We start from the raw sequence: 20892 nt of genomic DNA on the forward strand, positions 1-20892 counted from the left end.
CCTACTTGGATACCAGATCGATTCACTCATATCCCAGGGATTGAATGACGGCGAAACAATTATCAAGGGCCAATTGATCCAACTTGTTCAGCAGTGGAACACAACAGTTGGCATGGATAAAACAACATGCCCGATCATCATTACTAGGCATGATACCGTGCAACAAAAGATAGATAAGCAAAAGCGGGAACAAGGCATGCAGCTCATGGGGGATATTTTGGAAGCCCTTGGGGGTGCAGAGAGTGGTTGGCAAAGCTGGGCCACGATGAGTATGCGCAAATGACGGTTAAATTGGAGATAGTGGGGGACCAGTTCTTGAATCATATAGCCCAGAATTCAGTAGAGAGAGAAGCATAGTGCCAGGTATGTCCGTTCCAAGATCAAGATACCTAAACTCATTTAACATGGAAAACTGAACTTGGCCATATTACCAGGCAGAAGCAAGTCGATGCACTGTTGTAGGTAGGGCATTAGCAAGAGTCAAATGGTCAAGTGGCGTGCCAAGAGAATTGAAATACTTCCCTTTCGCCCCCTGACTTATTTATCCCTGTCATCATCAAATAATATCAATTCCAGCGATGAGCCTTAATATACGATTGTATTCGACTATCCGGCCGTTTAATTACCGTAGAGTATCTATAACCTTTCCGCCAACGCGTGTCTTCTTCCAACCATCAGGCTGCGCCATCCGCGCAGTGAATACCCTCTGCACAGACACCTCCTCGCACTCTGAACATGAACACTTGTTTCGCTATACTAGTGGAAGGTGGCTCTGGGATGAAGAACAACAGCTCCGTGACAGATATAAGACCTTCAATATCACAGAGCTTCAAACACTAGCGGCCAAAGCCATTGGGGCGGATGGCTGTGTTTCAATGAAAAAACTGGCCGAGGGGGGATTTAATAAAGTGTTTCGTCTTCTCATGCATGATGGAAAATCAGTCCTGGTACGTATACCAAATCCAAACGCAGGGCCTTCATTTTATACGACTGCCTCGGAGGTTGCTACAATGGAATTTGTGAGTTGGTTGTGCAAAAATCATCGGAATCGCACACAAGAAACTCATAAATATAACAGGCCCGGATAATTCTGAAAATCCCTGTTCCTCAAATAGTCGGGTGGAGTGCTACTGCCAAAAACCCGGTGGGCTCAGAATACATCATTATGGAGGCGACAGGATCCCAACTTGGGACAGTGTGGGATGAAATGACTCCGGACTTTAAGCTAAAAACTATGAGGGAGGTCGTGTCCATTGAGACCAGGATGCTCTCAATATCATTTTCACAGTAGGTACTTGTTTTATTTGTCTTGGGGCCTCTTTGGGCAGTTACTAATTCTTCTATTAGCTATGGAAGCATATATTTTGCAAGTGATGCAGTGGAGGGTGCTGTTCCTGCGCAGATTATTGACGATGCTCCCGCCGAATTGAAAAATCAAGTCGCGAAGACGTTCATTATTGGACCTACAGTCGACAGAGACTTCTGGAACAAAGAGCGCTCCAATATGGATATATTCCGAGGCCCCTGTATGTCTTACAAGCTTTTTTGGTTGAAAGATTTTACTAATATTTTCTAGGGTCAAACCCAGGAGATTATGCTCTAAGTATTGCTTCCCGCGAAATGGCATGGATCGAACAGCACGCGACCCCAAAATCGCCGGATGATCCTCCTTTGGCCTCTTCCGCCCAAAATAGCCCACAGGCGCATTCGGATCTTCTAGGAAGATACACTAAGGTAGCCCCTTTCCTTATGGGCTTCGATAAAACTCTGACCCGCTCCACGTTATGGCATACGGATCTTCACACGTCCAATATTTTCGTGGATAATGGTCATATCACAGCCATCATTGACTGGCAAGGTACATGGGCCGGGCCACTTCTTATCCAAGCACGACCCTCTCCGCTTGTCGACTATCAAGGGGGCACAATACTGAAGCGTCCGGAAAATTTCGACGAGCTTGATACTAAAGAACAAGCTCGGATCAAACAGAAAATTCTCAAGTCCACTCTTCTTCAGCTTTATCTCATGGAGACCGAAGAACGCAATCCGGTACTGGCAAAAGCATATAACTTGGACCATGGGAAAACAAGGCGTCTACCTATCGAACTAGCTGGGAATACTTGGGATGATGATATCGTACCCTTCCGGGAAGCGCTTATCAATATAGAAAGGTAATCAATCTATAACTCTCCTATCAATGATACCTGACCGTCCTTCTAGGTACTGCAAAGAGCTGGGTATAGAAGGAGACTGCCCAATCCATTTTACTGAGGATGAGTTGCAGAGTCATTTGGTTGATGCCGAGGGTTGGAATGAGGTTCAGGGATTTTTTGACGGCATTGAGGATCTTCTGAAGAGAGATGGCTGGACGCATCATGATACCTTTGATGCTGCATTGACTCTTTTTTTCTGATCTTAGGGAAGTGGGTCTCAAGAACATGAAGGGGAGAGAGAAGACTTTGAAAAAGAGACGCGCTGGGTGAAAGAGAAAAGCTGAACCCTTGAGTCTTGGACTTGATGTTGACTTTGATATGTGTTGCAGCCCTTTGTTTTCCAGTGGTGCTTTTTCGCCAACGTTATTTTCGTCGCCAGTGGGTGTGTTGGTGTTCAGCTGATACAATCGGCAGCCAGAGGTCCAGTATTTTCGTCGCTCAAGGTTTGCTGGCTACATAGTTATGGGTTAAATTAGCAAGGAGATTGAGTGACGAAGACAGGAGGAGAGAAAAATCATGAATTAATTGCTAGAGAGAAACAGAAAAAGGAAGAGAAATCAGGAAAGGAGCAGGGTCGTATCCGCCTGAGGCAGCACCCTATCCCACCACATGTTCCAAGGTTATATATGGCAATTTTACACATTTTCACACATGAACTTGTTGGTTTGTTGCTAATGTTCTCTGTTAGTTATTGTTGGATATCTGGATGTTGCTTATTTTAGGGCTGGATGTTAGCATTATTTTGTGTTTAAGCTGTTTTTCAATTAAATGGTTCACATAGTAGGGTAAAATGTCAATGATATATATTATCTCAAACCCACCATGAGAACGACGTTGAAGATAATTACTTCCGACCACACTTTGTTATAAACACACTCGTTACAGTTAGTCTTTTACCGTCGCTCGTCCTGGAATTTACGGCAGCAAGTCATATATGTATTTTTGATACTAGACAAGTACTTGGATCTTAAACCATCTGAATGCTAAAGCAATACTTGAATTCAGATAGATTAGAATATAAATTAAAAAATATGTTCCAATACCATAACAAGCACTAATGGTGTAGTGGTAACATATAACACTTCCAAGTAGTCACCTGACTACTAAGTTATGTTGTGCCGGGGGTTCGATTCCCTCTTAGTGCATTTTTTGATATTTTTATTTTGCTCTATGATGATATCACTATCTAATCTAGTATCGTGAATGGAATATGTGAGTTAACGCTAGTATGAATAGGAGAAGTGGTGTTTTTGTTCCTACATGTGTATATACATACATAGGCATACATGTACAGACTTCGAAGTACAAGTGGACACAACGTCAACATAAACAGTCAACCCAAGTTGACAATGACATTTCGTATCCAAAGAGCCAGAAAGAAATTAGAATGGAACAAACACCAATGTAAGATCATCCCCATATCCACGAAACGCCGTGCCATGATATGTCTTAAGAGACCAAAAATCGCGCATCAACTATAGGGGGTAGTCGCGAGAAGGGGAATCAGTCGGAGAAGATAGACAAATGAGATGAGAGATATGACAAATAGACAAAGGACAAATGAGAAGACAAAAGAGATCCTCAATCAACCACCTTTCATTTCGTCCAGTAGAGACAAGCAAATCCAAAAGCTATCGCGAGATGGGATATGATAAATGCAATTGAAGCAAAACAAGGAAACAATGCGGATGGGATATCCTGGCACATAAACATAGGGAAAAAAAAAATAAAGAAAAAAGAAAAACACCGTCAAATGAGAACATATACTTTTTGATGTCCTGCACTTTGGAAGAAAACAAACAAAGCAAAACGAGACATGGGAAATGAGATTAAGCTGACAAAACGATGAAACTAAGATTGTCCGTCGAATCATTTTCTCGGTGCTCGCACCGGCAAAGAGTTGCAAACAGCGCGATGATTAGTCCCCGTAGACCTTGCTACAGGGGATCCGAGAGTGTGGTTATACAATACAGGGAGGGACTCCAGCCTCCGATTGATATCAGTACCAGGTTGCAGATGGGGTTGAAAGCAGTTGCAGGTGGTTTGAGAGCAATTCCCGAATCAGCCGTTGACCATATCATCTAAAGCCATCCTACGCCGTTTCATAGGTCTGTTGTCGTGACTTTCAGCTTCGGTGCTAGGTGGATCAGCTCTCGTCATAGAAGGTGAGCTGCCAATTGTTATCTGGATCGGGGATGGCAATTCCACTGGCCCAAGATGACGGGGTATGGGGTCCATGGTTGCGCTTGTTATGGAGGAAGAGCGTTGGTGGGGGATGGAGTAGTTGAAGGCCGGACCTGCAGATCTCTGGGGAGGTAGAGCGCGGGGGTCGTGGTGGGCTTCTTCTCGGCCTGGGAAACTCCAATTCATTGGGTATGGGTCGCTCAGCCGATGGACGTGGTGAGAAGGGGGTTGTGGCCCGGCCGTGGCCTGGTGGATTGGGGGGAGCCGGACTGGGGATTCGATGTTATATGGGTCCCGAGGTGATAGTGATACTCGTGGATCATTTGCTGGTGGGCGGACAGGATTGCCGAGCGTCTCAGTATACGGTAGGAAGGGTATACTAACTGGTGGCGGCTGATGTTGGGGAGGTGATGTTGGTGGTGGTAATGCTGGGACACCGTATGTTGGGAATCGCCGCTCCATACCACCAGACATGGTGTTAATTTTTAGGGCTGGATTGAAACCGCCTGTCATTGGCATATATGCTGATGATACATGTGAATTCGTCGGTACCGAATGAGATGCCGGTCCAGATGAAGAGAATGGGCGTCGAATCATACCCCCCGGGACCGTGGGGGAGGGATCCATAGGCCGCGTCAAAGGAAATACCGAAGCGGACCACCGATGCGGTGTCCGTACCCCGGAGCTTACATCGCCCAATCCCTGTAAATCCGTCATGGGCCGTAGTTCCCGTGAAGACGTGGCCCGATGCATAGTGGTCCGCCGCGGAGGCATGGTTGGTTGGGCCTCTGCTGGGATAGTTGGGTTATCCAAATGTGTGGTATAGGACCTGAGAGACGAATCCTCTGCTTTCAACGGGGGTCGTCCTCGCTTTTTATGCGTGACATCCACACACGTTGACTTTTACCCGTTCGTTAGTTGCGATTCCAATGGCTCATGGGAATTTTTTTTTTTTAAACTTACGGCTTTTCCTGCAAGCACACATCTTCGACATGGACGAGCCGGGTCACATCCTAAATGCTTTTTCTTGCAATTCACACAAGCCGATGCCACGTGGGCCTTTGTACGTCGGGTTGATTTTTGTGCCAATGAGCGACCTGCGGGATGCGCTGAGTCCGGTGCTGAAGGTGGACATGAGAGCACTCCTGGTGGTCGTGGAGATCCAGCATATACCGGTCCCTGTTCGTTATATCCCAACCGTGGCGGTGGCTCATTAACCGGTATTTGCGATAGCTCCAATGCGGGTATGGACCGCTCAGCCGCGCCTACGGAAGAGGAAGGATATCCCCGAGGCTTCTCTGCAGATGGCTCCGAGGGTTTTGCTGGAGGAGATCCAGACATAGATTGATGGGTTATAGGAGCCCGGGGGCTACACCCTCGAGCATTGGTGGTCCAAGATCGATTCAACGGCAGCCGCTCTGGGCCCTGGTTGAATCGGGGTTGTCCGAACTGGGAGATAGTGAGGCTCGGGGGATGAAGCACGAGTGATTGCATCGGGGTGTCACGCAAAGGAAAGGAAAGGGCCCACAGGACAAATGCTTCTTTTTTTCTCTCTCTCTTTTCCTTTTTTCTTTTTTCCCCCAAGCTGTTTTGCGTCTAGATCTTTGTTCAAATTCACAAGCAGGGACCGCTAGTTTTCGCGGTACTTTGGGGTAGCATATCTGTGTAATAGATCTGGGAATGCCTAAGGAGAAAAGAAAGCGCAGCGGTGTAGAGATGAATAGAAACAAGATCCATCAAGGTCTTCCAATGCCGTCCAAGGATCCAAGCTTATAATCAATATGGAGAGATCCGCTATTGGAGGAGTCAGAAAATAGACTGCATTGATGGGAGATTTCTAGATGACAGCAGGGCACAGGGTTACTCATACGCATGTCTTCCCAGGGCGACTTATTGCAGGATGGCGATCATCGAGCTAGGATCAAGGTGCAGTAAAATGTCAAAGCACCCCTCCCCACGCCTTACCTCTTGATCACACGTCCCACGTTCCTCGAGGTATTTTGTTAAAGGAGAAGAAAAACGGTGAACTAAACCCGTAAGTGGTTGAATGTAGCCTAAAACAAGGAATTAATAAAAAAAAGCACTTCCCCACTTGTATGTTCTCAAGGCGTTCGATAGTCTAGAAGAACCACTTGACTATCATAAAAAAATATATATACTTAAGTGTAGAAAAGTAGTGGTCAATGCAGCCGCTAGTAACTGATAGATTTGATCTTCGTCAAGGTAGATCATTGGAGAATAATGGGTTTAACGGTGCCCCTCCTTAGATTCTCCTTTTTTTTTGATAGTAAAACTGAAAAAAGAGAATATCTCTTTTACCCCCTCTATTCCCTGTCTCCTCCCTTTTCCCCTCTCCTATTTGGGGGGGGGACTTTCGGGGGTGGCTTGCATTGAACTGACACTGTCAGTGACAGCCAGTGACACCCCAGGAATCAGAATCAGAAAGAGAAGGGATTGAATTCCCACTAGTGAAAGGAGAGTTCTCCCAATTTCTTTATTTATTTATTTTTCTCTTCCCTTTTTCTTTTTCTATTTTTCTTTCCTGTTCGGAGAGGGGCAGTGTATACCAATCAGGACCAAGTAAGGTGGGAAGATTGACGGATCGACGTCGGCGCCCGCAGCCATTGCCAATAGTCGACCTTAGACTAAGGACATGTACTTTACACTTTTTATAATATTATGATCTAGATTCAAATATTGATATAGAGATAGTAAGATGGTATGATAGTAACCTAAATGGTTTTATGCCTTTTGGTGTCTTATAGGGTTACAATCGGGGGTATATATTGGGATTATAATATCAATGGCTCTTTTGACTTATATACTTGATAGTTTTTTAGATATTTTATTTCCCTTATTTAGACGTTAATAGACACAAATCTAAATATTTCGACCAAAAAATATCCTGGTTCAATGATCTCCCATTTAAGCCCTTTTAGACCCTTTTAATCCTCCTAAACACTTTAGAGCCCTTTATAAAAAAAAACCTTTATAAATTCCCTTATTCTCCGACCCACCTGGGCAAATCATTGTATGACCAAAGTCGATCCTTTTATGCTCCGTCTAGGGGTTACTGTTACAACCGCAGATCAGAGAGAGATAGAAAAGTCTCACTGGGTTTTGACCTGATGAGTTCATGAGTCGGACAACTGCAGGCACCGCAATTGTCCTCCCCCTTTTTTTTTCCCTTTTCTCCTTTTTCTCCTTTTTCTTTTATATTTTTTTATGGAAATAGTTTGCGGGTGTGATGCTGGGTCTCACAATAATCGGCCTTCTGTGATACCCACCATTGGATGTTGTTTCTCTCTTTTTTTTTTTACTACCGTTGGACTCGGGCCTTTTTTCATGTGTTTTTTTTTTCACTTGAGTAGTTCGAAAGGATAGATGAAGAAAGATAAGGGAGAAAAAAAGTTCTAAAAAAAAGTCTCAAAAGTTCTAAGGGTTCAAAAGATCTCAGAAGAGAGCATATCTCTCTCTTGAAATGGAATCCTTCGGGGTCTACTTTATTTTCCGGGGACCCCAACACAGATGTGGCTGCAGCCTTCTAGCGCCTAGGGCGATCACATTGCCCTTTGCCTCTGCGCGTGCGCATTGCTGACGATCACCATCCCTGGCTTCCAACTGCAGGATTCCAGAGTGATCTCACGTATCTCACGTCATAAGAAAAAAAAGGATATGTCATGGCAAGGACATCCATCCAATAACCACTCCGTACTACGTATGTAGGTACATAACTACCCCGCATACTTTAGGTATAATCTGCAGATAGTATAGAATAATGATATACATCGTGCTGTAAACAATATCAATAATTCATATGTATATAAACTCGGCATGATCCGATAAACTAGGGAAAAAGGGGTGTGGAACATGCGGCACGCGGAGCAGTAAGGGGTCTGTCACCCCGTTCATGCAGGATTAAATAGTCTGTACAATATTATATGCTGGTTGGTTGTTTTCTGAATCTATGAACCAATCATAATGATATTAGCCTATTATTTGGACAGTGTATAACTCTTACCTCTCTCGGTATAGTGTGTATAGTGTTCCCCATCCACCCTGGCTATATTGTATATATATTGTATATTGTACGGAGTACTCCGTAATTCGTAGACTTTATTAATTTGTTTAATTTGTCAAGTGGAGTATTTATAATTATTTCTGTTCATCAGATTAAAAATCGCCGAATCATTGGTTTTTAGCGTTAAATAGTTAAATAGTTCCGGTTAATACGGAGATTATTCTGGGAATTCTCCTAGCCTCAACCTTTAAACCCCATGACAATGTCTATGGTGTCTACGGAGTAATTCCGTAGAGCCTCTATATATACCTTAAGCCGAAAGTAGCTTCATGTGCTCGGCAATTCTACCAACTGCCCTTTCAGACCAGGGTATTTCGGATGAACATCCTTAAACGGTGACTAGGGGGTCTGAGGCCACTAGGGCGTGATTGGGCTGATATTGATACCCAGGTTGATCTAGGGTTTAAACGTGATGGCCTACATGGCCAAGTTCCAATGTGGACTGGGTTAAATTTCCAATCTGTCTTCGTATACATCCTCGGAGGATCGAGTCCAGGCTACACAACTTCTTCCCATGTGGTGAGCTAGGCGGTTCCTAAATTCCGGATTCATATGGACATACTAGTAAAAAAAAAAAATCTCCGAACACAAATTGTGGTATCTCTGCAATATAGACATCTATTCTACAGTAAAAATTTTGGGGGGTTTTTTTTAACTCCATCATCCCTTACCGTCTCTTCGACGGCCGAGCATTCTTATCACGACGCTGTTGCACCTGCTTCCGTGCCTTACGAATATCCTCTGTGGACCGAATCTCACTCTTTCCGCGATATGCCGCACCGCCCAACTTATCGTGCTGGCGTTCGCGTGCCGCATCGTTCTTCTTCTTCATCTTATCATAGTCCCCACGCAGAGGATCAGCCCGCTTAGGTGCCCGGTCCTGGTCGTGTCGGAATCGTCCACTGCTCATGCGCGAGTTGACGTTGTGCATTGCAGGCGTCTCAGCCTCGCCAACGCGGGGCATACGATCGACGCGCTTGCCCTTCTTCCAGGCTTGGAAGCGACCGCTGCGGAAACTGGCGGCGATCTTGGCACCACTCTCTCCACGCACGAGTCGGCTGCCCTTGGAGCCGTCCTCGTCGTTCTGGCGAGCAACGTACTTCTTGTGTCGCTTGTCCCAACGCATGATGGAACGTGCTTCGCCGAATCCGCGCTTGCCTTCGTCGCCGTTGAGGTCCATCGTCGCGTTACGGGAGTCGCTAGCAAAGTTCGAGTTTGTACCAGAATGGACACCGTAAGCCTTGTCTTCGGCCATGTCGTTGTGTAGAGGTGTGTATCCCATGAAATAATCGGGGTTCTGGAATGCTGCTGCTGCATCTTTCTTCTCTCCTTGCTTGGACTTGGAGTTGTAGGAAGAGAAAGTGACCTCGAGTTCATCGTCGGATGCCTCTGACATGTTCTCGCCGGCGTGTTCGGGGATATCATCGTCCTCCACTTGTGCACCCTCGTCAGGAGTGGGCATTCCAAGTGCTTGCAACTCGGCCTCTGCTTTAGCATCTGCCCGTTTTCTCTTGTTCTCGACACTAGTCCGGAGTCGCCGAATGGTGTCAACGGCCTCGTTGGCCTCCACTTTGCCGCCTCGTCGGTTGTTTGCCTCGAAAATTGTTTCATGGGGCCGGTAACCACCGATGCGGGCCAGCATACTCTCTCTCTCTACTTCCCTCTTAGTGGTTGCATCATTGAAGAGCGGGTGAATTTCGGCCCAGTGATCAGAAGCAACGACCTCCTTCGCCCGCTTCGCACTCTCGGCAGAGGCCGAGTTGCGAGTGCGTAGATACAGCTTTTCTCCTTTCTGAGACACTTGCTTTTGTCCATAAATATCTATATCATCCTCGAGCACCTTCTGTACCCATTCGCAAGTGCGAGAGACTGGCTCTCTCGCCAGCGTTCCCACGACAACATCCTCTGCAAAGTTGAGGTCGGTGCCGTACTGACGACCGAGAACCAGCCTGCGTCCCAAGAACAGCTGAAGATCGAGAAGATATGGGGCATCTTTGTCACGAACAAGACTGTAACTCCAACCCTTTTGTCCTGCACGAGCAGTACGACCGACACGGTGAATGAAGATCTTGGGCTGCGAGGGGAAGTCATAGTTGATGACATTGGCAAGAACAGGAATATCAATACCTCTGGCGGCCACATCAGTGACGACCAGGATATTCGAGATGCCGGATCGGAAGTTTTGAACATGATGGTTACGAGCAGTCTGATCCAGGGAACCGTAGGCGTAAGAGGTGGCAAATCCTGCCTCCACCAGAAGAGAATAGAGGTAATCGACATGGTGCTTGGTTGCAGCGAACACGATGGTTGAGTGCTCCGTAGGCGACTCCTTGAAGCCGCTCGGAAGGCGAACATCCGATCTCTTGCGCTTCCTAGTGGGGTTCTCGGCTTCTTGACGTAATCTTCCAGCAATATGTGTCTCGCCGGTAGGCATCTTGATAATATCGTGCAGGATGTGTAGTAGGGCACCTTCTTTGTCTGATGACTTAATAGCAAAGAACGCATTTTGTAGATCGGGAGAAACTTTGTTTTCTGTGTCCAGACGAATCAAACTGGGCTCCTGAAGACCAGCGCGTGCGAATTCGACCAGTGACTTGGGCAATGTAGCGGAAAAGAGAAGAGTCTGGCGGTTCGTGGGCAGGCCGTGCAGAATCTCTGTCAATTGTGCAGCGAAACCCATCTCAAATAGTCTGTCGGCTTCATCGAAGACACAATACTTAATGCTAGAGAGATCCATGTCCATTTCAACCTTCAAGTGCAGGAATCGACCGGGTGTCGCGATGATGATATCAGGGTTGTTGGCCATCATGCCGAACTGGTCTTCCAGACTGTCACCACCGATGAGAAGCACTGATGTCAAATTCGTTCCCTTGCCCATCTCCTTGACGACTTTCATAGTTTGCAGAGCTAATTCACGCGATGGGGACATGATGAGAGCACGTGCACCGAACGTGGTGCTGTGGCTCTTTAACTTCTCGATCATAGGAATAACGAACGAGGCAGTCTTTCCGGAACCAGTTCGAGCCATACCAACCACATCCTTGTCATCCATAATCACGGGAATAGTCTTTCGCTGAATCGGGGTAGGTACAGAAAATCCTTTGCGGGTGATGGCTTTAAGCAGAGTCATGCTGAGACCCATTGCCTGGAAACCACCTCCTTTCTTCACAGTACGGCCCTTAAGGTTTGCGCCCTTTCGGTTGGCGGACGCCTGCGAGTTCGCAATGAAAGCTGCATCGCCGTCGTCTTCGTTTAGAAAGTCGAGATCTTCGTTGGTATCGGGCTTTTGGTTTTTTTTCTTGGGGGGCTTTGGGCCGGCATCGGAATCGCTGTCATTTTCAAAAAGGGATTTTGTGATGTCGAACTCGACCTCTGACTCTGCGGGAGAGGCAGCACGGCGAGGCATTGCTGCGGTATGCTGTGAAGCCTTGACTGATACGGAAATGCAGTGATAAGCGTTACACAGTTCGGGCTCTTCAATGGCCGGGGGGAAGGTGAAAACACAGAGTAATTTGCAATAAGTAGACAATGTATCACGCAAACAAATCCTCGACTATTCAAACTTCAGACACCTGAAGAGACTTCAAGTCGCTTATCTCGCCGTCTTTCTGTCGCAAAAAAAAAAGTTGAGAGAATCGTAGGCGGTGAGTCCCGGATCAACCATCGCCCGTGTGCAAACCAAACAAACATAATTTATATAATTTGTGCCGAAAGTAGAAATATCCTCATGGGTAGAAACATTAAAGATGTTTCGACTTTAAATACTCGTGAGAATAAGGTAATTTGTATATGAGACAGACCCAATATGTACCCAAATTATAGTTTAAAGTCCCCTGCAGCTACTTGATGCGCCAGCTCAGCTAAGCGGACATTTGAAGACACATTGGACATGTCATTTTGAAAATCCCAAGGCAGCAGGATGTTTCTAAATAAAATGATAATAATAGCAATTGGAGAGGAATTGATTAGCATGAAGTAAAATAGTATATATCATGCTTCAAGTTGAGAACGCAAGCGACTGAAGTAGATAGTATGGTCCATTCAGAAGGCGGTCTACGCTGACAGAACACGCCCCGCGACGCGTGCAACACGCTCCCCAATTGAGTAAAATGGTGTTGAAGAGACGGCTGTACCTTGACTTTTCTCCTTCACAACACAACTCACACCATGGGTACTTATCACTCCCAATCTAACCTATTGATCTAGCTGCAATCTAACAATATTCTTAGACGGCAATTACAACAATTATAGCTCCTTCGGCGGCGGCGGTGGAGGAGGAGGATTCATGCCGGGCGAGACGAACAGTCCTGCCGGAGGCAAGGTATACACAGATCGCAGACTTCTCCATACAGCAGCCCCAACTAATACCAAAGACAGACCGGTGATCGGGATAACAAAACCCTTCGTCCGGTGACAGTAAAGCAAGTCCTCGACGCCTCGCAGCCCTTCCCTGAAGCCCCATTCCAAATCGACGGTGCCGACGTCGCCAATGTCCTCTTCATGGGCCAAGTACGCAACATCAGCTCGCAGAGCACAAATGTTACATACAAGATCGACGACGGCACAGGCGAGGTCGAAGTCAAGAAATGGGTGGACTCGACCACCGCGGATAACATGGATACCGATGACGGCAAGGCGCCCGGCGATGGGAAGACTGAGCTCCAGCTCAACGGCTATGCACGCGTCTTTGGCTCCATCAAATCCTTCGGCAATAAACGGTACATTGGTGCTCATTCGGTCCGGCCCTTGTCGAATATCAATGAGCTGCATACTCATCTGCTCGAGGCTACTGTTGTGCATTTATTCTTTACTCGCGGCCCGCCAGGTAGCGCTCCTGCTGGCGGCAACGCTGCTGGTACTGATGCTGTTATGGGTGGTGCGGATAACTACGGTGCCGGTGCTGGTCAGAACAAGGCTCTTGCTTCGATGTCGCTTGTTGCAAAGAAGATCTATAACCTACTCAAGACTGAGCCTCAGGATGATTCGGGCCTACACATGCAGGTCATCGCTTCTAAACTGAATATCCCTGCGACCGAAGTGGCCAGGGCTGGTGAGGAGTTGCTCGGTGCTGGTGTGATCTTCTCCACCATGGATGAGCAGACATGGGCTATTCTGGAATATTAGAGAGATGTGAGTGGCCATGTCTGTGTTTTTCGTCAAAAGTCGCATTCAGACTCCAATGATATCATGATTTGTCTTCTTACATGACATCTGATAGAGTCCAAGTTGCTCTATCTTTTTTTTTTTTTTTTTTTTTTTTTTCAAAGTAACATGTAGGCAGAATTGACAACAGGGCTGTGGTTGAAAGGATTGAAAACGAGGCTGAAACATTAATCACTTAAATCCACCGCTAATACAGAACGAATTTCATAAGACATATATTCTGAAACCATTTGACCATTTTGTGTCATGAACTGGCGGATATCAAGTCATATTGACACTTCTCCTCATATGTGCCAAGGGTCAAATTAAGTCAGCTCATTCCTCTTCAGAGCCTCCTCAACAGAGCGATTCCAATTAACTCGACTGATAAAGGTGCCCTCGATGAGGGAAACAAGGCCAAGCGCAAGGGCAACCCCAGTCCACAAGCCCATAACCCCCCAATTCAAAGCAAACGTCGTTGACATACTAAGAGGCATGGCAATCACATAGTAACAAAAGAGTTGGATGTAGCCACCCACTTCCTGGCGACCCAGACCACGGAGAATACCGTTACAGTTTGCCGCGAGAGCATCGAAAAGCTGGAAGGCTGCGCAGAGCGGAAGCACCTGCGCTACAATTTCGACGACTTCAGGATCAGAGCTGAATAATCTGGGGATATATGACCGCAAAGTCGAGAGGAGAATCATGTTGAGCGTACCAACGATGAATGCTCCACAGAAGCTCACTTTCGCAGAGATCTTTGCGGCATCGACCAGGGTAGCCCCAATCAAATTTGCTATCCGCGTGCTACCCGCAATAGAAAGGGGGAACGGAATCTGCCATGTAATGCTGGAGATTGTTGAGAGGATAGATTGCGCTGCGAGTTCGGACGTGCCGAGGTAGCTTGATGCTAACGTCAGGATTTCAAATGCTAGACACTCTGCCTCGACCATGATTAGCCCTGGGAGTGCGAGACGGATCATTGGCCCCCAGTTCTGAAATGCTCGTTTGGTAAATCCGCACCAACACTCAGATCCCACAAAGAAGTAAACATAGATGAACAGGCCGAGTGGGAGGAGATTTTCTGTGATTACGACGGCGATTGGGGCACCAATGAAGCCCCATTGAAGTTTCTGGTATCCAAGTCAATATTATCCTCGTCAAAAGGATGGAAGGTACTTACCCAGACGAAGAACCAGTTCAGGAAAGCATTCAGCGGCGCGCAGACAATGAGGACATACAGAGAAGCAGAAAACACACCCTGAGCCTGGAGATATCGCTTACCACTCTCGAATAGAGCAAATCCCGGGGTTCCCAATAGAGCGATCTTCAAATACAGACCCGCCATCTCAGCGACCTCCTTCTCCGGTATAATTTTGGCAAGCAGATGGTCAGAGAAATACCAGAGAACCATGATTGGAATGGTAATGACCCAAAGGAAGTACACCATGCGCAGCATCTGCAGGCCCACTAGTTTCCTTTTTCCAGAGCCATAAGCTTGCGCACAAAGCGTATCCAAACTAGTTGCTAGACCCGAGTACACCGCATTGCCGGTAATTGTCACAGTCATACTCGCAAGACTAACTGCTCCAAGTTCTTCCTTTCCCAGATGGCCAACAGTAAAGATACTAGCCACAGTCAAGGAATATTGCAGCAAGAAAGTGACCATGAGCGGCAAAGAGTAGGTCATTATGACCTTTGCTTCACGCTGCCACGTCGTCTGGATCAAACCGGCCGCGACAGCTTCTCCCCATTTCCGGTCAATCTCTTCCAAGTCCATTTCACTGCTCTCGGCATCAGGAGACCTCTCTCGAAGTAGGGCAGTAGTTTCGCTTGCCGCGTCTGTCTCGGGATCCCTGCTTCTAGAGTGTCGAGAAGATGCACTTGGCCGTCGGGACGAGGATCCTTGGCCGATAGCAGCGGATAGCAACCCGCTCATCTTACGCTGCAGCCCGTGGGACTTGCTATACGCATGATCGGACGCGATAACATGGTTATCACTGAGTAGGTCCCGTTCCTGTTCGATGGCCTGCTCGCGCTCCCTTTGAGATAGGGATTGCTGGTCCCCGGCCCAGGGGATTACAGTCGCATGGCTGACAGATGTGAAGTAACCGGGGCGGCGATACGAACCAGCTAAAGACCGGGGGTTGGTGCTAGTATAGCTGGCGGGTGGGCGAGCCGTTGAGGTATCAGAAGCTTCATCTGTCGGTGTTCGATCCTCGTAGCTATAGTCCGCGAGATCCCGTGCAATTGCTGAGGCGGCAATGGGCGAGCTGGGTGTGAAGGACCGGCTAAATGAGCTTTGATGCTCGGCGGAATCCACCGAGTGGATGTTTCGGGGGCCCATGATAAAATGTGAAAGACGAGGAGGCTATAGGTGCTTTACGGCCACTGCATTATTTACAACAGACAATTGTGTTATCTCGAGTCGAGACCCTAGATCCTTAGAGCTTTGGGGATATTTAAAGAGGTCAAAAATTCTGGAAAGAAAAAAAGACGGCTTAAAGCTGGATGCGGAGATGTATTTGTAATACCGCTAATACACTTGGTTTAGATTCGGTTATTTGATATATTGTGTAATTTACAGAAATAAACTTTCCCTGTGAGATTATAACACTTGAATGTACATAGTTACATGTGTAGATAGTAGATAACACTTCACAGAGCAGTAAGGGGTATGAGTCAAGTATGATTCAAAGTATGATTATTACCTATCACTATTACATCGAGTGCACCAAGACACTAATCAACTCTCTATGAGCCCCACTAAGACCCAATAGGAAATTCGATGCGGGCTTTTCTCTGTTTTAATTTCTGGTGTTACTTGATATAGCTAATTACTCAACACCTTCACATCAACCAGCTCGCATGGCTTAGCGGTAAAGCGCATCACTAGTAATGATGAGATCCTCGGTTCGATTCCGAGTGTGAGCATTTCTTTTTTGGTTTCTTTTTTTGTATCCTCTGTCTTTTCTTCAATATTTTCTACCATTGGAACTTTTTTTAACTTCTTTTTTTTCTACCTCTTTATTGGTAAAGTAGTTAGAATATGTTAATCATCTATAAATATTGAATCCAAAAAGCTCCGAACAACAATACCACTATGTATATATATACTATTACCGATTTAGGGTTGGTCCTCCATAAAAAAGAAGTATACAATATAGATTTACATACAAGAACCCGGCTTCGACCATGCTAGTACCAATGCGAACGCTGGGACTATTGATCACCAGATCATATGAATGTAACAAATGAGAAAACAATAATAATGACCGTGACATCATTCCGAAAACAGTATAGAGCATCACATGATCCCAGACCCTCCAAGGCTGTCCCCAGGTTTTCTCCAGATTTCGGGCATGATCAAGCTTCAAGTGTCAAACCTCTCAACATGTCTCCAACAGTGACACAAGTCAGGGGTGTTGGTTCTTCCTTCAACCCTTTGATCAACCCGGTAAATGCCAAGCCGGTCCTCGTGGAAGAGTGAGTCACAAACTGTCCAGCTCTGTGAAAATGGCCGGAGAGAAAAACACGTTGTCCAGTGGCTTGATCCCTTACATGAGGCATGCCGCACCTCAATATTCAAATTCAAGAGCGGAATGCTCCATGATTACCATGATTACCACATGCCCCACCCCCACATCTTGTCTAATAGTGACAGCCCGGTTGACGTTTTTGAAGACACATCGAGTCCCAACACGGGCACATCTTCCTCTCACGCCCTTACTTCGGCGCACTCCTCTTTGAAAACACTTCTTCCGACGCCCGCGACCACTGCGCCAACGAGCGCACTTTCCTTTCATGGCTCCGACTATCCATGTATCTGGCCGTCGTGTCGCTGGCCATCATCATCTCCTTCCATTTCCGTGATCAACCTACCGGCCTGGAGAGACGCATGGCCTTACCCCTCGGGATCATTTTCTGGGTTCTCAGCTTGACCTGTCTGGCTAATGGTTTTGCGAACTACTCGCGTACGGTTAAGAAGTATGCGCGCAAGGCTGCTCTAGTGCAGAGTGGTTGGAAAACGCAGGTTGTCTTTACGGTCGTTGGAACAGTGATTTTGGGTAGTTGCATTTTGTTTTTGTCGACGGACCCAGCACAGTAAGGGCCATGCTGGGGTCAGATTTTTCGATTAGTTTTTATTAGCGCTGGCGTTGGCATTATTATTGGGCATTTTGGTTGCTTGTTACATTCATTCATTGCATTGATGTACTTATGTCTCGACCGGGAATATTCTCAAGGAACACGAAAAAGAAATAAATCAGGAGCAAACATTAGATATGTCTTTGATTTCCTAAAATTAAACCGAGAGGGCAAAATATCCGAAATAAATGATGTCGTGAGAATCGTCGACCTAGGTAGTGTGCAGAGGTATATTTCCATGAGTCGCGTAAATGAGGCAGGGTTGCCTCGAGGAATGCAAAGATGACGGAAGAAACGTAGACCGAAATGAAACCAAATATGCAATAGACTATGTATGCATCGGGCCTTTTACATTCGCCGAATTTCTTGCTCGTTCTTGTACTTGTCCAGGGCCGGTGTGCCAAGGTGGCTCCACCACTCGAACAGCATGGAGTTGCAGATAAGCTTGAACCAGGGGGTAAATTTCAGACCAGGCTGCTCGAACATTGCCTTAAGCTCATCAGCTGAGACGTAGGTGGTGTCTCGGACCTCGTTGGGGCTAGGCTTCAGATCGACATCGGCCTGGATGAAGAGGATATAGTCCACTAGCAAGATGTCAGCGTTTCTATTTACCAAATCAAATATAGATTGCGCCATGTGACCTACCCTCATGTTCACCCCACTTCCCATCGCTGGGGGCCTTGTAGTGAATTCTCGTGAAGAATTCAAACTTATCCAGGGGTACTTGCTCTGCCTTAATGCCCAGTTCATGGTCCAGCTTGCGCTGCGCAGCACGCTTCACGCCCATAACAGCAGCATCCAGCTCAGCTCCAGTCTCGCCGGGAATTCCAAGGGGATGCGAGCAGCAGGTATTGGTCCACATGTCGGGGAAGGTGATCTTCTCGGTGGCGCGCTGTTGGAGCAGAAGACGCTTATTGGAGTCGAAAAGGAAAACCGAGAAGGCGCGGTGAAGGAGACCCCTGTCGATGTTGGTCATCAAATGGCCTATACAGATGCAACTGTTAGTGTTTTCTCTTGTATGTTGTGCCCATCACTACCCCGCCATTTTGTACATCTGTGGGTGATTATGGGGGCGCATAATGTAAACATACAGATCTTCTTGCTGGCACTTCCAATGGGCCGGTCGTTGTTATCTAAAACAATGCAGACCTCATCCATCAGGCGGACCTGCTCTTCATCGTAGCCCTCAAGCTCGCTGCCGCGCACAGTGTTTGTTTGGCTTGTGGGGAGGACTTCACGGGCAAGCGATGTATCGACCTCGGGAAAGAGAGTGGCGACATTATCCGCAGTGATCTCAGGCGGACTGGTGACTGTCATGGTTGCACTCATTTTGGCCGACAAGTGAAGTTGAAAAGAAAGTGATGAATCCTAACAGAAGGAAATCAGAGGAAATGCGGCGTAGGGTCAAAGGCGGCAACGATCGGCAAATTTGCCTGGTCTCCTTGCCTTCGCGGAATTCCAGGAAATTCCAGCTGACAGCACCCCACCAAGAAGTGGCCCGGGGACTATCCGTGAACCTACAAAGTACGAAGTAGGTATACCTATGGCATTACGCAAAGTGGTTATATCATGATAAAAAATTGGATTCAAGCCTATACCTATCTGTATGTGAATATCAGAAGCTGCACTAAAGTTGGGTGTCAAAATAGCATGATCACTTCAGTTCAAGGAGACTAGTCAACTTCTCCAATTCTGCAACTTCCTCTGGTCCTAAAAGGCCCAAATTCTCCCGCCGAGTTGGCGCATTCGGATCAAATACAGGCTTCTCAGCGAGCGAAGTCACCCGTGTCCCATGTCTAGGCTGGGATCCCTCATAATCCCAGCTTGCGTTATGGATTGTGATGCTATTGAAGAATAAGCTTCATATTCAAGAAATTTCTCAGCATATCCAACTAACCGGTTATCCCATAGTGCGCTTGTGCGTGGACTCCATTTAAACCGAACCTGAATATCAGGGTTCTTTTCATAAACGTCGTAAAGATATCCTAGAATTACATCACTTTCGGCCTTATCAAGTCCAACGATTCGGTCTGTCATTGCCCGATTTACCCACAGTGCCTTCCAGCCTGTAGCTGGATGAACACGGACAATCGGGTGCTCGCGCTCCACATATTTAGGCCCTGCTTCTGGGTTCTTACGGTCAAGGTATGGGTGAGCTGAGCGGTAGATGGCAGTCCTTCCGTCGATCAACTTGCGGAATAATGGCGACAGCTTCTCGTATGCTGCGTATCCACTCGCCCAGAGGGTATCGCCTCCGACTGTTGGTACAGTATCGTTGTGGAGATGGGTCACTCCAGCGGGTTGTCTCTCGTGCACGAGATCGCTATGCCACCGAGACGCTCCGCCTGGTCGACGGAAGCTCGCTGGTCTCTCTGTTTCCTGCAACGCTGGCCACATTACAGTCACGCCGGGAATGCCAGGGACATGGGGCACTTGAGGCTAAAAAAAAAGAAAAACACCATTGGCGATTGGCATATGGTTTCACTGGATTGGATAAAACATACATGAACCTCAATCTCCCCAAACCACTCTCCTAGTTTCTTCTGTTGCTGGGGGGTAATATCCTGGTCCCGGAAGAAGACAACGCTTCGTTCAGCAATCAATAAGCCTAGCTCATCCTTCTGCTGGTCTGTCAGATCCTTCAGTTGCAACCCGACGATTTCAGTTCCAATATGCCTAGTCAGCTGAATCACTTCCTTGGCTGCGGATAGAAGTGCTTTCTTCTCGGGATCAGCTCGGCTGCCGGGGTCTACATGGACGCGATCATAATCCCGCACATTGTAAACATCGTCAATGTAGAGAGGACGGGATGGCCGGTACGGGTAGCCGTCACTGAGATCAATCCCAGCTTTTTCTAAGCGTTCTCGCGCAGGCACAGGAAGATCGAGAGTGTCCTTCCTGGGTACTGCGACATCGACGATGCGTGAATCAATGGGAGCGGGAGCCATGATGATAGATAGGGAATTTGATAAATGTTCAAATATCAAGCCGGTACTATATACATATTTTAGAAATCTCGATTCTTTTATCGACGTACGTTGTACCGGGTTGAGCACATCATCGTCGTCACCCATTACGCCTTTTATCGGCCAATATCACCTTTCTCTCTGGTCACTGGCATCCCAA

General features: G+C 47.0%; 8 protein-coding genes across 8 annotated transcripts; 3 read left to right on the top strand and 5 right to left on the bottom strand.

Annotated features, from left to right (window-relative positions):
* Positions 1 to 632: 632 nt before the first annotated feature.
* On the top strand, positions 633 to 2413 carry N7479_005036 (uncharacterized protein; the record flags this gene model as incomplete). Its single annotated transcript, XM_057252733.1, has 5 exons — positions 633 to 1019; positions 1079 to 1287; positions 1348 to 1526; positions 1577 to 2171; positions 2221 to 2413. Coding segments are annotated over 5 exons (1563 nt in total), but the record flags the coding sequence as incomplete, so codon positions are not given.
* A 1861-nt stretch (positions 2414 to 4274) lies between these two features.
* On the bottom strand, positions 4275 to 5891 carry sclB (uncharacterized protein; the record flags this gene model as incomplete). Its single annotated transcript, XM_057252734.1, has 2 exons — positions 4275 to 5297; positions 5361 to 5891. The coding sequence occupies 2 exons, from the start codon at positions 5889 to 5891 to the stop codon at positions 4275 to 4277; spliced, it is 1554 nt and encodes a 517-aa protein (XP_057112059.1).
* Positions 5892 to 9145: 3254 nt separating this feature from the next.
* Positions 9146 to 11884, bottom strand: N7479_005038 (ATP-dependent RNA helicase DBP10; the record flags this gene model as incomplete). Its single annotated transcript, XM_057252735.1, has 1 exon — positions 9146 to 11884. One exon carries the CDS (start codon positions 11882 to 11884, stop codon positions 9146 to 9148), a length of 2739 nt encoding a protein of 912 aa, XP_057112060.1.
* Positions 11885 to 12645: 761 nt separating this feature from the next.
* Positions 12646 to 13602, top strand: N7479_005039 (uncharacterized protein; the record flags this gene model as incomplete). The annotated part of the gene is made up of 3 exons (XM_057252736.1): positions 12646 to 12649; positions 12708 to 12799; positions 12856 to 13602. The coding sequence occupies 3 exons, from the start codon at positions 12646 to 12648 to the stop codon at positions 13600 to 13602; spliced, it is 843 nt and encodes a 280-aa protein (XP_057112061.1).
* A 344-nt stretch (positions 13603 to 13946) lies between these two features.
* Positions 13947 to 15967, bottom strand: N7479_005040 (MATE family efflux transporter; the record flags this gene model as incomplete). Its single annotated transcript, XM_057252737.1, has 2 exons — positions 13947 to 14753; positions 14804 to 15967. The coding sequence occupies 2 exons, from the start codon at positions 15965 to 15967 to the stop codon at positions 13947 to 13949; spliced, it is 1971 nt and encodes a 656-aa protein (XP_057112062.1).
* A 975-nt stretch (positions 15968 to 16942) lies between these two features.
* Positions 16943 to 17728, top strand: N7479_005041 (DUF202 domain-containing protein; the record flags this gene model as incomplete). The annotated part of the gene is made up of 2 exons (XM_057252738.1): positions 16943 to 17106; positions 17305 to 17728. Coding segments are annotated over 2 exons (588 nt in total), but the record flags the coding sequence as incomplete, so codon positions are not given.
* Positions 17729 to 18114: 386 nt separating this feature from the next.
* Positions 18115 to 19095, bottom strand: idi1 (isopentenyl-diphosphate delta-isomerase IDI1; the record flags this gene model as incomplete). The annotated part of the gene is made up of 3 exons (XM_057252739.1): positions 18115 to 18350; positions 18412 to 18750; positions 18858 to 19095. 3 exons carry the CDS (start codon positions 19093 to 19095, stop codon positions 18115 to 18117), a joined length of 813 nt encoding a protein of 270 aa, XP_057112064.1.
* Positions 19096 to 19420: 325 nt separating this feature from the next.
* Positions 19421 to 20714, bottom strand: N7479_005043 (TauD/TfdA dioxygenase family protein; the record flags this gene model as incomplete). Its single annotated transcript, XM_057252740.1, has 3 exons — positions 19421 to 19610; positions 19664 to 20205; positions 20271 to 20714. 3 exons carry the CDS (start codon positions 20712 to 20714, stop codon positions 19421 to 19423), a joined length of 1176 nt encoding a protein of 391 aa, XP_057112065.1.
* Positions 20715 to 20892: the final 178 nt, after the last annotated feature.

The sequence above is a fragment of the Penicillium vulpinum genome (genome assembly GCF_028829585.1).
Source record: "Penicillium vulpinum strain IBT 29486 chromosome Unknown utg000002l_segment0_segment0, whole genome shotgun sequence".
NCBI lineage: Eukaryota > Fungi > Ascomycota > Eurotiomycetes > Eurotiales > Aspergillaceae > Penicillium > Penicillium vulpinum.